Source organism: Oncorhynchus clarkii, chromosome 21, assembly GCF_045791955.1.
Source record: "Oncorhynchus clarkii lewisi isolate Uvic-CL-2024 chromosome 21, UVic_Ocla_1.0, whole genome shotgun sequence".
In the NCBI taxonomy this organism is placed as follows: Eukaryota; Metazoa; Chordata; class Actinopteri; order Salmoniformes; family Salmonidae; genus Oncorhynchus; species Oncorhynchus clarkii.
Window position 1 is genome coordinate 49131903 of NC_092167.1, and position 15320 is coordinate 49147222.

At 43.0% G+C, this 15320-nt stretch overlaps 1 protein-coding gene across 1 annotated transcript in view; it reads left to right on the plus strand.

Moving 5' to 3' along the window:
- LOC139379504 (circularly permutated Ras protein 1-like) overlaps positions 1–15320 on the plus strand; it is a 33953-nt gene that overhangs the window by 13046 nt on the left and 5587 nt on the right. The window contains exons 9-17 of the mRNA XM_071122321.1: positions 4861–5012; positions 5322–5403; positions 5589–5716; positions 6302–6386; positions 7357–7463; positions 7601–7710; positions 7829–7940; positions 8285–8425; positions 10733–10826. Of these exons, the coding sequence (XP_070978422.1) occupies positions 4861–5012; positions 5322–5403; positions 5589–5716; positions 6302–6386; positions 7357–7463; positions 7601–7710; positions 7829–7940; positions 8285–8425; positions 10733–10826 (1011 nt within the window). The remainder of the gene's footprint in view (positions 1–4860; positions 5013–5321; positions 5404–5588; positions 5717–6301; positions 6387–7356; positions 7464–7600; positions 7711–7828; positions 7941–8284; positions 8426–10732; positions 10827–15320) is intronic.

Below are 15320 nucleotides of genomic sequence, written 5' to 3' on the forward strand. Positions count from 1 at the left end.
TATTATAACATCTAGTAATCAACAACAGAGTTATGACAAGATAACCTACTCTGTATCATAACATCTAGTAATCAACAACAGAGTTATGACAAGATAACCTACTCTGTATCATAATATCTAGTTATCAACAACAGAGTTATGACAAGATAACCTACTCTGTATCATAACATCTAGTAATCAACAACAGAGTTATGACAAGATAACCTACTCTGTATCATAACATCTAGTAATCAACAACAGAGTTATGACAAGATAACCTACTCTGTATCATAACATCTAGTAATCAACAACAGAGTTATGACAAGATAACCTACTCTGTATCATAACATCTAGTAATCAACAACAGAGTTATGACAAGATAACCTACTCTGTATCATAACATCTAGTAATCAACAACAGAGTTACAACAGAGTTATGACAAGATAACCTACTCTGTATCATAACATCTAGTAATCTACAACAGAGTTATGACAAGATAACCTACTCTGTATCATAACATCTAGTAATCTACAACAGAGTTATGACAAGATAACCTACTCTGTATCATAACATCTAGTAATCAACAACAGAGTTATGACAAGATAACCTACTCTGTATCATAACATCTAGTAATCAACAACAGAGTTATGACAAGATAACCTACTCTGTATCATAATATCTAGTTATCAACAACAGAGTTATGACAAGATAACCTACTCTGTATCATAACATCTAGTAATCAACAACAGAGTTATGACAAGATAACCTACTCTGTATCATAACATCTAGTAATCAACAACAGAGTTATGACAAGATAACCTACTCTGTATCATAACATCTAGTAATCAACAACAGAGTTATGACAAGATAACCTACTCTGTATCATAACATCTAGTAATCTACAACAGAGTTATGACAAGATAACCTACTCTGTATCATAACATCTAGTAATCTACAACAGAGTTATGACAAGATAACCTACTCTGTATCATAACATCTAGTAATCAACAACAGAGTTATGACAAGATAACCTACTCTGTATCATAACATCTAGTAATCAACAACAGAGTTATGACAAGATAACCTACTCTGTATCATAACATCTAGTAATCAACAACAGAGTTATGACAAGATAACCTACTCTGTATCATAACATCTAGTAATCAACAACAGAGTTATGACAAGATAACCTACTCTGTATCATAACATCTAGTAATCAACAACAGAGTTATGACAAGATAACCTACTCTATGTCATAACATCTAGTAATCAACAACAGAGTTATGACAAGATAACCTACTCTGTATCATAACATCTAGTAATTTACAACAGAGTTATGACAAGGTAACCTACTCGTTTTTGGTCACAGGTCTAGGAATGGCTGTAGAATTGCAACATTTACCTAGACCAGTGGTTCCCAAACTTTTTACAGTCCCGTACCTCTTCAAACATTCAACCTCCAGCTGTACCCCCTCTAGCACCAGGGTCAGCTGTACCCCCTCTAGCACCAGAGTCAGCACACTCTCAAATGTTGTTTTTTTGCCATCATTGTAAGCCTGCCACACACACACACTATACAATACATTTATTAAACATAAGAATGAGTGTGAGTTTTTGCCACAACCCGGCTCGTGGGAAGTGACAAAGATAACAGTAATCAATCATCAAACAATATAAATATAGAGATAAACTCAAAATACCAACATGTAAGAAATAATGTACTTTATTACTGTTTCAATGGAAGCAACAAACATAATTTACTGATTTAATTAAAAATCAATGTCCTCCAAATCAAGGTTTCACAATTAATGGCACCCTTAAAGATTATTGTAAATAAAATCTACCAAAATTAAACCAGGAGTTAAATTCCCCTTATTTAATTTATAAGGAACTATATTGAGGTAACACGCATGCAATATCCCTTTGTCATCCAATCCCATGAAGAAAACAAAAGAACTGGCAGTTCAGAAGAGACAGATGGTCGTAGACCTTCATAAATCTGGTCATGGCTACAAGAAGATCCACAGACGATTGGATATACCACTGAGCACTGTCAGGGCAATTATTAAAACATTCAAAAGATATGGAACAGTTGAAAACCTCACGGGTAGAGGACGCAAATGCATTTTACCCCCAAAAAAGCCAGACTACGGTTTGCATGTGGGGACAAAGATCGTACCTTTTGGAGAAATGTCCTCTGGTCTGATGAAACAAAAATAGATAATAATGACCATCGTTATGTTTGGAGGAAAAAGGGGGAGACTTGCAAGCCGAAGAACACCATCCCAACCATGAAGCACGGGGGTGGCAGCATCATGTTGTGGGGGTGCTTTGCTGCAGGAGGGACTGGTGCACTTCACAAAATAGATGGCATCATGAGGTAGGACAATTATGGGGATATATTGAAGCAACATCTCAAGACATCAGTCAGGAAGTTAAGGTTTGGTCGCAAATGGGTCTTCCAAACGGACAATGACCACAAGCATACTTCCAAAATTGTGGCAAAATGGCTTAAGGACAACAAAGTCAAGGTATTGGAATGGTCATCACAAAGCCCTGACCTCAATCCTATAGAACATTTGTGGGCAGAACTGAAAAAGCGTTTGCGAGCAACGAGGCCTACAAACCTGACTCAGTTACACCAGCTCTGTCAGGAGGAATGGGCCAAAACTCACCCAACTTATTGTGGGAATCTTGTGGAAGGCTACTCGAAACATTTGACTCAAGTTAAACAATTTAAAGGCAATATTACCAAAAACGAATTGAGTGTATCTAAACTTCTGACCCACTGGGAATGTGATGAAAGAAATAAAAGCTGAAATAAATCATTCTCTCTACTATTATTCTGACATTTCACATTCTTAAAATAAAGTGGTGATCCTAACTGACCTAAGACAGGGAATTTTTACTAGGATTAAATGTCAGGAATTGTGAAAAACAGAGTAAATGTATTTGGCTAAGGTGGATGTAAACTTCCGACTTCAACCGTACATACCGTCTTATATCGGCTGAAAGCTTAAATTCTTGTTTATCTAACTGCACTGTCTGATTTACAGTAGCTACTACAGCGAAAACATACCATGTGATTGTTTGAGGACCGCGCCCCACATCAAAATATTTTTCTACCGGCACAGGTTTCATACATTCACACAATTAAATATTCACTTACTTTTTGAAAATCTTCCTCTGATTTTTCATCCAAAGGGTCCCAGCTACAACATGTAGTCGTTTTGTTAGATAAAATCCTTCTTTATATCCCAAAAAGTCAGTTTAGTTCTATCTTAAAACTTCTTAGGGATAGGCGTCCCGCTACCGTTCAGTTAGCGCCATCATGCTTGAAGTTACAAGCCTGAAACCTTAAACATAGACTGCTGACACCCTGTGGAAGCCATAAGAATTGCATCCAGTGAGCTAATTTTCAATATGAGCTTTCTCTTGCAATTCTAAGAGGATGGTCTAAAAAAAAAAATAATCTGGTTGGTTTTTCTTTGGATTTTTTCCTACCATATCTATTGTGTTATATTCTCCTACATTATTTTAACATTTATACAAACGTCAAAGTGTTTTCTTCTTTCTTTCCAATGGTACCAATTATATCCATATCCTGGCTTCTGGGCCTGAGCTACAGGCAGTTTACTTTGGGCACGTAATTCAGACAGGAAGTGGAGAAAAAAGGGGCCTAGCCCTAACTTACTCTGTATCATAACATCTAGTAATCAACAACAGAATTATGACAAGATAACCTACTCTGTACCATAACATGTAGCTATCAACAGCAGAATTATGACAAGATAACCTACTCTGTACCATAAAATCTAGTTATCAGCAACAGGGATGTTGATTTTGAAAATGTTCATTTTTATTGCATACGATGATGCTCTGCCGACTTTTTCTTCGAGTGCAGTCACTGCCATATTCAAGTTTCCCGATGCTAATATGGTCAGACCAAGGTATGAGTCATGTTTTGTGTGTTCAATGATGGTGTTGTTCTGGGTGAATTTATATTTGTGTTTCTGACATCTGTTTTTTTTTTTTTTGGGGGGGGGGGGGGAATCATTATATATATATTTTTTTTTTTTACTGCCCAAATATGGCAATATTGCTCTAGAATGTCTTTGGTTGGTGATAGAAGAACCAAATCATTAGCATATAGCAGGTAGTTTACCTTTGTGTCAAATAGTGTCTTGGGGCTGGAGAATGGTCCAACATGTCTGCTAATTAATTGATACAATTTTGAAAATGTTTTTTTTTCTCTCTCTCTCTCTTTCTCTCTCTCTCTCTCTCTCCTATTGCCCCCTCTCTCTCTTTCTCTGTCTCTCTCTCTTTCTCTCTCCTATTGCCCTCTCTCTCTCTCTCTCTCTCTCTTTCTCTCTCTCTCTCTCTTTCTTTCTCTCTCTTTCTCTCTCCTATTGCCCCCCCCCTCTCTCTCTCTCTCTCTCTCTCTCTCTCTCTCTCTCTCTCTCTCTCTTTCTCTGGCTTTCTCTCTCTCTCTCTCTCTCTCTCTCTCTCTCTCTCTTTCTCTGGCTTTCTCTCTCTCTCTCTCTCTCTGTCTCTCTCACGTGCTTCACTGACAATTATTCAACAATCAGTTATTTGATTGTTTTCCACACCCATATCGACATTGTGAGCTCCAATTGTAGGCTATGCACTTGTGATTTAAAACAACCCACAGCTTTGTGGCTACATCATCCTCTCAGGTGCACCATTTTATGTATTTCTGTATAGACAGCAGTAATTACATCATTTTAACCAATTTGAATTATATTGACTTTTGGGGAAGCTTAGGTTCCCATCGCCTATGTTTGTACCAACTAACAGGCTTACCTGTTGCATATATTTTTTATTGTTATAATCATCTTCCCTCCCTCCCTCCCTCTCTAGGTAGTAGTGTACGGTGATGGTTCAGGTGTACCAGCCTCTCTGAGGGACTGGGCTCTAGTTGATTATGACCATCTGAGACAACAGGGTCAACAGTACAACACTCCACACTGTATAGCTGAGAGCTACCAACACCTCTCACTGAGAGTCAAAGAGTGAGTATCTGTCTGGCTGGTTCTCTGTCCGTCCGTCCGTCCATTGGTTTCTGTCTGGCTGTTTGTCCGTCGGTTCGTCTGGCTGGCTGGTTGACTGCCTGCCTGGTTGACTGCCTGCCTGGTTGACTGCCTGTCTATCTGTATGTCTTATTAAAACTCTCTCTTCCCTTTCCATCTCTCTCTCTCTCTCTCTCTCTCTCTCTCTCTCTCTCTCTCTCTCTCTCTCTCTCTCTCTCTCTCTCTCTCTCTCTCTCTCTCTCTCTCTCTCTCTCTCTCTCTCTCTCTCTCTCTCTCTCTCTATCTCTCCAGATTGCGAGAACACGGGGCTACAGCGTTGGGTCCTGCAGCCTTGGTCTCCGTTGCCATGGCGTCTCGATTCGTGGGGTCAAAGGTCAGTCAGAGCTGAGCGTTCCATCCAACAGCAGTTCACTTCCGGTATCACAACCAATCAGATGCCTCGTTGAAATTCTGACAGCCTATCAGACATCATGTCTCATTTCTGTCAACTCCTATGTCATTGTTATGACCAGTTATAACCTCTCAGTGTTCTGTGTTCTGTGATTGGTTGACCTATAGGTGATCTTGTGTACAGACGGGCGAGCTAACATCGGATTGGGTGAGATGGAGGAGAGTCCCGCCCCTTTCTCCTCCCCCCAGTCACCTTACTTCTACAGACAGCTAGCCAACGAGGCAGCTAACAAAGGGTTAGTGTATCCCCTAACTAGCTAACGGAGGGTTAGTGTACCCCCTAACTAGCTAACAGAGGGTTAGTGTACCACCTAACTAGCTAACAGAGGGTTAGTGTACCCCCTAACTAGCTAACAGAGGGTTAGTGTACCCCCTAACTAGCTAACAGAGGGTTAGTGTACCCCCTAACTAGCTAACAGAGGGTTAGTGTAACCCCTAACTAGCTAACATAGGGTTAGTGTACCCCCTAACTAGCTAACAGAGGGTTAGTGTACCCCCTAACTAGCTAACAGAGGGTTAGTGTACCCCCTAACTAGCTAACAGAGGGTTAGTGTACCCCCTAACTAGCTAACAGAGGGTTAGTGTACCCCCTAACTAGCTAACAGAGGGTTAGTGTACCCCCTAACTAGCTAACAGAGGGTTAGTGTACCCCCTAACTAGCTAACAGAGGGTTAGTGTACGCCCAAAAACCTCCATGAACACCAAAGTACAACGCACCCCCAAACATCCAATAGCTTATCACAGAACTCCTCAGGTTGACTGTGTATTCCTTCACTCTGCAGGGTGATGATTGATCTGTCATGTATTTTCTGTTTCTGCAGTGTGATAGTTTCAGTTATGACCTTTGAGGGCACAGACTGCAGGTTGGCTGAGGTGGGACTACTGGCTGACCAGACTGGAGGAAGGGTGAGACACACACACCCTCTCCTATCCTCTTACCTCTCCTCTCCTATTACCTCTCCTCTCCTATTACCTCTCCTCTCACATCTCCTCTCCTATTACCTTACCTCTCCTCTCACCTCTCCTCTCCTATTACCTTACCTCTCCTATTACCTTACCTCTCCTCTCACCTCTCCTCTCCTATTACTTTACCTCTCCTCTCACCTCTCCTCTCCTCTCACCTCTCCTCTCCTCTTACCTCTCCTCTCCTCTCACCTCTCCTCTCATATTACCTTACCTTTCCTCTCACCTCTCATCTCCTATTAACTTACCTCTCCTATTACCTTACCTCTCCTCTCACCTCTCCTCTCCTATTACTTTACCTCTCATATTACCTCTCCTCTCCTCTTACCTCTCCTATTACCTCTTCTCTCCTCTTACCTCTCCTATTACCTCTCCTCTCCTCTTACCTCTCCTCTTACCTCTCCTCTCCTATCCCCCTCTTCTTCCTACTCCTGTTCTCATATCTCACCTCTCTCTCCTCCTCCTCTTCTCGCCTCCTGTTCTCTCCCCTCACCTCTCTCTCTCCTCCTCCTGTTCTCATATCTCACCTCTCTCTCTCCTCCTCCTCCCCCTTCTCCTCTTCTCTCCCCTCACCTCTCTCCTCTCCCCTCACCTCTCTCTCTCCTCCTCCTGTTCTCATATCTCACCTCTCTCTCTCCTCCTCCTCCCCCTTCTCCTGTTCTCTCCCCTCACCTCTCTCCTCTCCCTCCTCCTGTTCTCTCCCCTCACTTCTCTCCTCTCCCTCCTCCTGTTCTCGCCCCTCACCTCTCTCTCTCCTCCTCCCCCTTCTCCTGTTTTCACCCCTCACCTCTCTCTCCTCCTCCCCCTTCTCCTGTTCTCACCTATCTCCTCCCCCTCTTCCTCCTCCTCCTGTTCTCTCCCCTCCCCTCCTCCTCCTGTCTCTCTCTCCTCTTCTCCTCTTTCACCTGAACAGGTAAACATAGTAAACATTGGTACCGTAGCAACAGAGATCCAGTCAGCTCTGGCCGACAACATCTTAGCGACGGGCGTCAGGGCAACGTTACTAGCAGCTGACGGCATGTGAGCATGACTTCATTCAGGGTGAAGTGTCACACACAAACACACACCTTGTGTGGATTTCATTCACAAACTCAATGCTCTTATGTCAGCCATGAAAACATTTGTCATCCTTCCCTCTGTCCCCCCCCCCCCCCCAGGTATTTTCCCTATGAGGAGTGTAACCATTGTCTAGTAAGGGATATAGGGAACGTAACCGAAGGGGTAGAGATCACCTTTCAGTTTGCCTGCAAGCCTGATAGTACAGAGAGTGAGTGAACACACACACTCCTAGATTTGCACACGAACACGCATACCCTCTCCCAGGATTCCTTAAGCGGTCACTTTATGTGTATGTGTGTGCATGCGTTCGTGTGTGTGTTGTACAGGTTTCATGCGTAGAGACAGACTACCGTTCCAGCTACAGCTGTCCTTCACCACCAGAGATCAACAGAAAGTAACACGCATCATTACTGAACAGAGACGGGTTACAACCAGCAGGTAACACACACACACACACACACACACACACACACACACACACACACACACACACACACACACACACACACACACACAGACTAACACACACACACACACACACACACAGACTAACACACACACACACACACAGACTAACACACACACACACACACACACATACACACACACAGACTAACACACACACACACACACACACACACACACGCACACACACACACAGACTAACACACACACACACACACACACAGACTAACACACGCACACACACACACACACACACGCACACACTAAATGCCCCCCCGCTTCTCTCTCTCTCCTTCTGTCTCTCTCTCTCTGTCTAGCTGGGTGTGGGCAGGCAGTCTGAACATGTCAGTCTTAGGGGTCCACTGTGCCCAGCTGTGTGCCAGGTTAACTATGAAGGGAAGAGTCCACGAAGCACAGAGACAACTCAGAGCACAGCAAGACCTGCTCAAAGACATCAGGTATGTGTGTGTGTGTGTGTGTGTGTGTGTGTGTGTGTGTGTGTGTGTGTGTGTGTGTGTGTGTGTGTGTGTGTGTGTGTATGTGTTAGTGTGTGTGTTAGTCTGTGTGTGTTAGTGTGTGTGTGGGTTAGTCTGTGTGGGTTAGTCTGTGTGTGTGTGTGTGTGTGTATGTATGGATGGATGGATGGATGGATGGATGGATGGTTGGATGGATGTACAGTTGAAGTCGGAAGTTTACATACACTATTAGTTTACATACGCGATTAGTTTTTGGTAGCATTGCCTTTAAATTGTTTAACTTGGATCAAACATTTCGAGTAGCCTTCCACAAGCTTCCCACAATAAGTTGGGTGAATTTTGGCCCATTCCTCCTGACAGAGCTGGTGTAACTGAGTCAGGTTTCTAGGCCTCCTGACATAGCTGGTGTAACTGAGTCAGGTTTGTAGGCCTCGTTGCTCGCAAACGCTTTTTCAGTTCTGCCCACAAATGTTCTATAGGATGAGGTCAGGGCTTTGTGATGGCCACTCCAATACCAATACCTTGACTTTGTTGTCCTTAAGAGACTGCGTTGAGCCATTTTGCCACAACTTTGGAAGTATGCTTGGGGTCATTGTCCATTTGAAAGACAAGCTTTAACTTCCTAACTGATGTCTTGAGATGTTGCATCAATATATCCACATAATTTTCCTACCTCATGATGCCATCTATTTTGTAAAGTGCACCAGTCCCTCCTGCAGCAAAGCACCCCCACAACATGATGCTGCCACCCCCGTGCTTCACGGTTGGGATGGTGTTCTTCGGCTTGCAAGCCTCCCCCTTTTTCCTCCAAACATAACGATGGTCATTATGGCCAAACAGTTCTATTTTTGTTTCATCAGACCAGAGGACATTTCTCCAAAAAGTACAATCCTTGTCCCCATGGGCAGTTGCAAACCGTAGTCAGTTTTAGATTGGAGCAGTGACTTCTTCCTTGCTGAGCGGCCTTTCAGGTTATGTCGATATAGAAGAGTTACACACATGGAAATGTTATGAGACCATAATGTGAACAGCCATAAATAGTGAGTCTTTCTCACTGCTGCTGCTTGCATATTGTCTCCGACTACTGTTCTTTGGAGAGTCTCTGCATATGGGCAGTAAACATTTATTTCCTTTTGGATGCATGTATGTGGTTTTATCTATGTAAAATATGTTATGTATAATAAGGAGAGAGTGTATTAATTTTTCTATTCAAAAATTATTTTGATGCACTGAGAGAGAAAGAGGCGACGATTCTCAGAACATATGTGCTCTACAAATGTTTTATTTCCTTGTGGATGCAGATGCAGGATGCAGAGAGTCAGTTCTGCTTGATTAAAACTACCTGATCTCCAAAGTCCACGTTTATGGTCTCTATCAACCACACACAACGCAGAGTGACAGCGGTGCAGTATAGCACCGGCTACATTGATGACTCCAATAATTACCCAGTCTCCTTGAAATGACCACATTTTTTGTATCTGTATCTGACATTTGTTGGCCTGTTTTGTGTTGGTGAGTGAAGGTAACACATTAAGCTGCTATGTATGCCGTGTTCATCTCTAGGAGACAGAACGCGTCTCCTTCCTGAGCGGTATGACGGCTACGTGGTCCCATGGTGTTTATACTTGCGTACTACAGTTTGTACAAATGAACGAGGTACCTTCAGGCGTTTGGAAATTGCTCCCAAGGATGAACCAGACTTGTGGAGGTCTACCATTTCTTTTCTGAGGTCTTGGCTGATTTCTTTTGATTTTCCCATGATGTCAAGCAAAGAGGCACTGAGTTAGAAGGTAGGCCTTGAAATACATCCACAGATACACCCCCAATTGACTCAAATGATGTCAATTAGCCTATCAGAAGCTTCTAAAGCCATGACATAATTTTCTGGAATTTTCCAAGCTGTTTAAAGGCACAGTCAACTTAGTGTATGCAAACTTCTGGCCCACTGGAATTGTGATGCAGTGAATTATAAGTGAAATAATCTGTCTGTAAACAATTGCTGGAAAAATTACTTGTGTCATGCACAAAGTAGATGTCCTAACCGACTTGCCATAACTATAGTTTGTTAACAAGAAATGTATGGAGTGGTTGAAAAACAAGTCTTAATGACTCCAACCTAAGTTTATGTAAACTACCGACTTCAACTGTGTGTGTGTGTGTGTGTGTGTGTGTGTGTGTGTGTGTGTGTGTGTGTGTGTGTGTGTGTGTGTGTGTGTGTGTGTGTGTGTGTGTGTGTGTGTGTGTGTGTGTGTGTGTGTGTTTGTTAACCCTATAACCTCTTGTCTCCAGTGAGCAGAGGTCCAACCCAAAGGAGGAGAGTATCTACGGAAACTGGATCGATACCATGACAACCATCTGTGACGACCTCACCACAGACTCCCAGGTGGTTGGTCTGTCTGTCTGTCTGTCTGTCTGTCTGTCTGTCTGTCTGTCTGTCTGTCTGTCTGTCTGTCTGTCTGTCTAAAGGCCCTATATCTATGTATATGGGGCAGCGGCCTCTAAGGTGCAGGGTTGAGTAACTGGGTGGTATCCAGCTAGTGGTGGCTATTTAACAGTCTGATGGCCTTGAGAGAAGCTGTTTTTCAGTCTCTCGGTCCCAGCTTTGATGCACCTGTACTGACCTCGCCTTCTGGATGATAGCGAGGTGAACAGGCAGTGGCTCGGGTGGTTGATGTCCATGATGATCTTTTTGGCCTTCCTGTGACATCAGGTGCTGTAGATGGGTCCTGGGGGGCCGGTGATGCGTTGGGCAGACCGTGCCACCCTCTGCAGAACCCTGCAGTCGCCGTACCAAGCGGTGATACAGCCCGACAGAATACTTTCAATTGTGCGATTTCAGATTGTCAGTGATGTGTACTCCGAGGAACTTGAAGCTTTCCACCTTCTCCACAATGTCGATGTGGATAGGGGCATGCTCCCTCTGCTGTTTCCTGAAGTCCATGATCAGCTCCTTCATTTTGTTGAGGGTTATTTTCCTGGCACCACTCTCCCAGGGCCCTCACCTCCTCCCTGTAGTCCGTCTCGTCATTGTTGGTAATCAGGCCTACTACTGTTGTGTCATCTGCAAACTTGATGATTGAGTTGGAGTCGAGCATGGTCATGCAATCATGGGTGAACAGGGAGTACAGAAGGGGGCTGAGCATCCACTCTTGTGGGGGCCCTGTGTTGAGGATCAGCGTGTTGTTTCCTACCTTCACCACCTGGGGTCAGCCCGTCAGGAAGTCCAGGACCCAGTTGAACAGGGAGGGGTTCAGACGCAGGGCCCCGAGCTTGATGATGAGCTTGGAGGGTACTATGTTGAATGCTGAGCTGTAGTTAATGAACAGTATTCTTACATAGGTATTCCTCATGTCCAGATGGGATAGGGCAGTGTACAGCGCGATGGCGATTGCATCATTTGTGGATCTATTGGGGCGATATACAAGTGGGTCTAGGGTGTCAGGTAAGGTGGAGGTGATCCTTGTGAAACTGACAGTGTATTAACTACTTTGCAGATATGAAACAAACAGACATTCATAATATCAGTCAAAAATATCACATTCCCAGTTTATGCTACAGAACAAACTTTAAAAAATTGATTCGATGTGACTCAACATTCCATGACGTACACTAAGGCATTGTTGGCAGAATAGATGGATATTGTTCAATGCATGATTAATATACAGTGCCTTGCGAAAGTATTCGGCCCCCTTGAACTTTGCGACCTTTTGCCACATTTCAGGCTTCAAACATTAAGATATAAAACTGTATTTTTTTGTGAAGAATCAACAACAAGTGTGACACAATCATGAAGTGGAACGACATTTATTGGATATTTCAAACTTTTTTAACAAATCAAAAACTGAAAAATTGGGCGTGCAAAATTATTCAGCCCCTTTACTTTCAGTGCAGCAAACTCTCTCCAGAAGTTCAGTGAGGATCTCTGAATGATCCAATGTTGACCTAAATGACTAATGATGATAAATACAATCCACCTGTGTGTAATCAAGTCTCCGTATAAATGCACCTGCACTGTGATAGTCTCAGAGGTCCGTTAAAAGTGCAGAGAGCATCATGAAGAACAAGGAACACACCAGGCAGGTCCGAGATACTGTTGTGAAGAAGTTTAAAGCCGGATTTGGATACAAAAATCTTTCCCAAGCTTTAAACATCCCAAGGAGCACTGCGATAATATTGAAATGGAAGGAGGATCAGACCACTGCAAATATACCAAGACCTGGCCGTCCCTCTAAACTTTCAGCTCATACAAGGAGAAGACTGATCAGAGATGCAGCCAAGAGGCCCATGATCACTCTGGATGAACTGCAGAGATCTACAGCTGAGGTGGGAGACTCTGTCCATAGGACAACAATCAGTCATATATTGCACAAATCTGGCCTTTATGGAAGAGTGGCAAGAAGAAAGTAATTTCTTAAAGATATCCATAAAAAGTGTTGTTTAAAGTTTGCCACAAGCCACCTGGGAGACACACCAAACATGTGGAAGAAGGTGCTCTGGTCAGATGAAACCAAAATTGAACTTTTTGGCAACAATGCAAAACGTTATGTTTGGCGTAAAAGCAACACAGCTGAACACACCATCCCCACTGTCAAACATGGTGGTGGCAGCATCATGGTTTGGGCCTGCTTTTCTTCAGCAGGGACAGGGAAGATGGTTAAAATTGATGGGAAGATGGATGGAGCCAAATACAAAACCATTCTGGAAGAAAACCTGATGGAGTCTGCAAAAGACCTGAGACTGGGACGGAGATTTGTCTTCCAACAAGACAATGATCCAAAACATAAAGCAAAATCTACAATGGAATGGTTCAAAAATAAACATATCCAGGTGTTAGAATGGCCAAGTCAAAGTCCAGACCTGAATCCAATCGAGAATCTGTGGAAAGAACTGAAAACTGCTGTTCACAAATACTCTCCATCCAACCTCACTGAGCTCGAGCTGTTTTGCAAGGAGGAATGGGAAAAAAATTCAGTCTCTCGATGTGCAAAACTGATAGAGACATACCCCAAGCGACTTACAGCTGTAATCACAGCTAAAGGTGGCGCTACAAAGTATTAACTTAAGGGTGCTGAATAATTTTGCACGCCCAATTTTTCAGTTTCTGATTTGTTAAAAAAGTTTGAAATATCCAATAAATGTCGTTCCACTTCATGATTGTGTCCCACTTGTTGTTGATTCTTCACAAAAAATACAGTTTTATATCTTTATGTTTGAAGCCTGAAATGTGGCAAAAGGTCGCAAAGTTCAAGGGGGCCGAATACTTTCGCAAGGCACTGTAATTCACCAATACATTTCTTGGTAGTCCAAAAAATGTTGCTATCAGGTTGTAAATCACAGCTGGCCTGGTACTTTGTTTGCTGACTCCATTCGGAATGCACTGTTTCAGTTTCAATGACTCAATATTCTGGGCAAAAACGGACAAATGTAACTAAGGCCGGGAATGTCAATACAATCCAACTAGCAAAGTGCAATGATCACAAGTCAATCATAACGTGGCTAATAGGCTAAATAGCATATCTATTTGTGTCGGAAGCTAAAAACACGAAGCCTAACGTTAACTAGATAGCTAGCTGCTAGCAGGATGCCATTGGAAGATGTGAGTGCCATTGGAAGATGTGAGTGCCATTGGGAAGATGTGAGTGCCATTGGGAAGATGTGAGTGCCATTGGGAAGATGTGAGTGCCATTGGAAACATGTGAGTGCCATTGGAAAGATGTGAGTGCCATTGGAAGATGTGAGTGCCATTGGAAAGATGTGAGTGCCATTGGGAAGATGTGAGTGCCATTGGAAAGATGTGAGTGCCATTGGAAAGATGTGAGTGCCATTGGAAAGATGTGAGTGCCATTGGGAAGATGTGAGTGCCATTGAAAGATGTGAGTGCCTTTGGAAGATGTGAGTGTCATTGGAAAGATGTGAGTGCCATTGGAAAGATGTGAGTGCCATTGGAAAGATGTGAGTGCCATTGGGAAGATGTGAGTGCCATTGGGAAGATGTGAGTGCCATTGGAAAGATGTGAGTGCCATTGGGAAGATGTGAGTGCCATTGGAAAGATGTGAGTGCCATTGGAAAGATGTGAGTGCCATTGGGAAGATGTGAGTGCCATTGGAAAGATGTGAGTGCCTTTTCCCCCCCTCATATCATTTTTTCAGTGGCTTTACACAGCTAGAGATGCAGGTGTCATTTGGTCACCGAGCAAGAACTTGAACGACTGTTATTTAGTTAGCATATCTCTTGCTTTAGCAAATTCACTCTGGCTATCTACTCCGATTTCAGAGCACTCTCGTCTGAGTGCAGAATAACTGATGCATTTACCAACCCGCTACATATGACCGGTGTTTGTAAACGTAAACAAAAAAAAAAGGAATAGTTAGTCACGAATGCTCTTAGATAACATATAAACATCCTAACCAGCTCTGCTACGGCGAATAAAATGGTCAGAGTGATGTGTTCTCATTTATGTCTGGAAGTAGCTAACAAGCTAGCCAACTTTAGCCAGTTAGCTTGGGTGCTTGGTTGGGACAAGCGTGCATTGGCAGGCAAGCAGCAGAAGGACGAGGAGGCTACTATTCCCCGTCGTTTATCAGTGCAATTTTGACGCCCAACTAACTGAAAAAGTTTGAGAGGGTTTATCTAATGTTTCTTCATTAGATTTTTGCTCATCTTGTTTTGGCTAGCATTAGTTGTTGATCTTGTTGTTGTTGATGTGTATAACTGAGGGAGAGAGAGCCTAAATTCCCAAAAATAAGAAGACTACCGTGGTGTTTACATATTTCGAGATATCCATTCAAGTGTATTCTGTGGCTTTTAGCGAATGTGTTCTAATGATCTAAAGTCGCGATGTTGCTACTTCCTGTAAACACACAGTCCAGTTCAACAT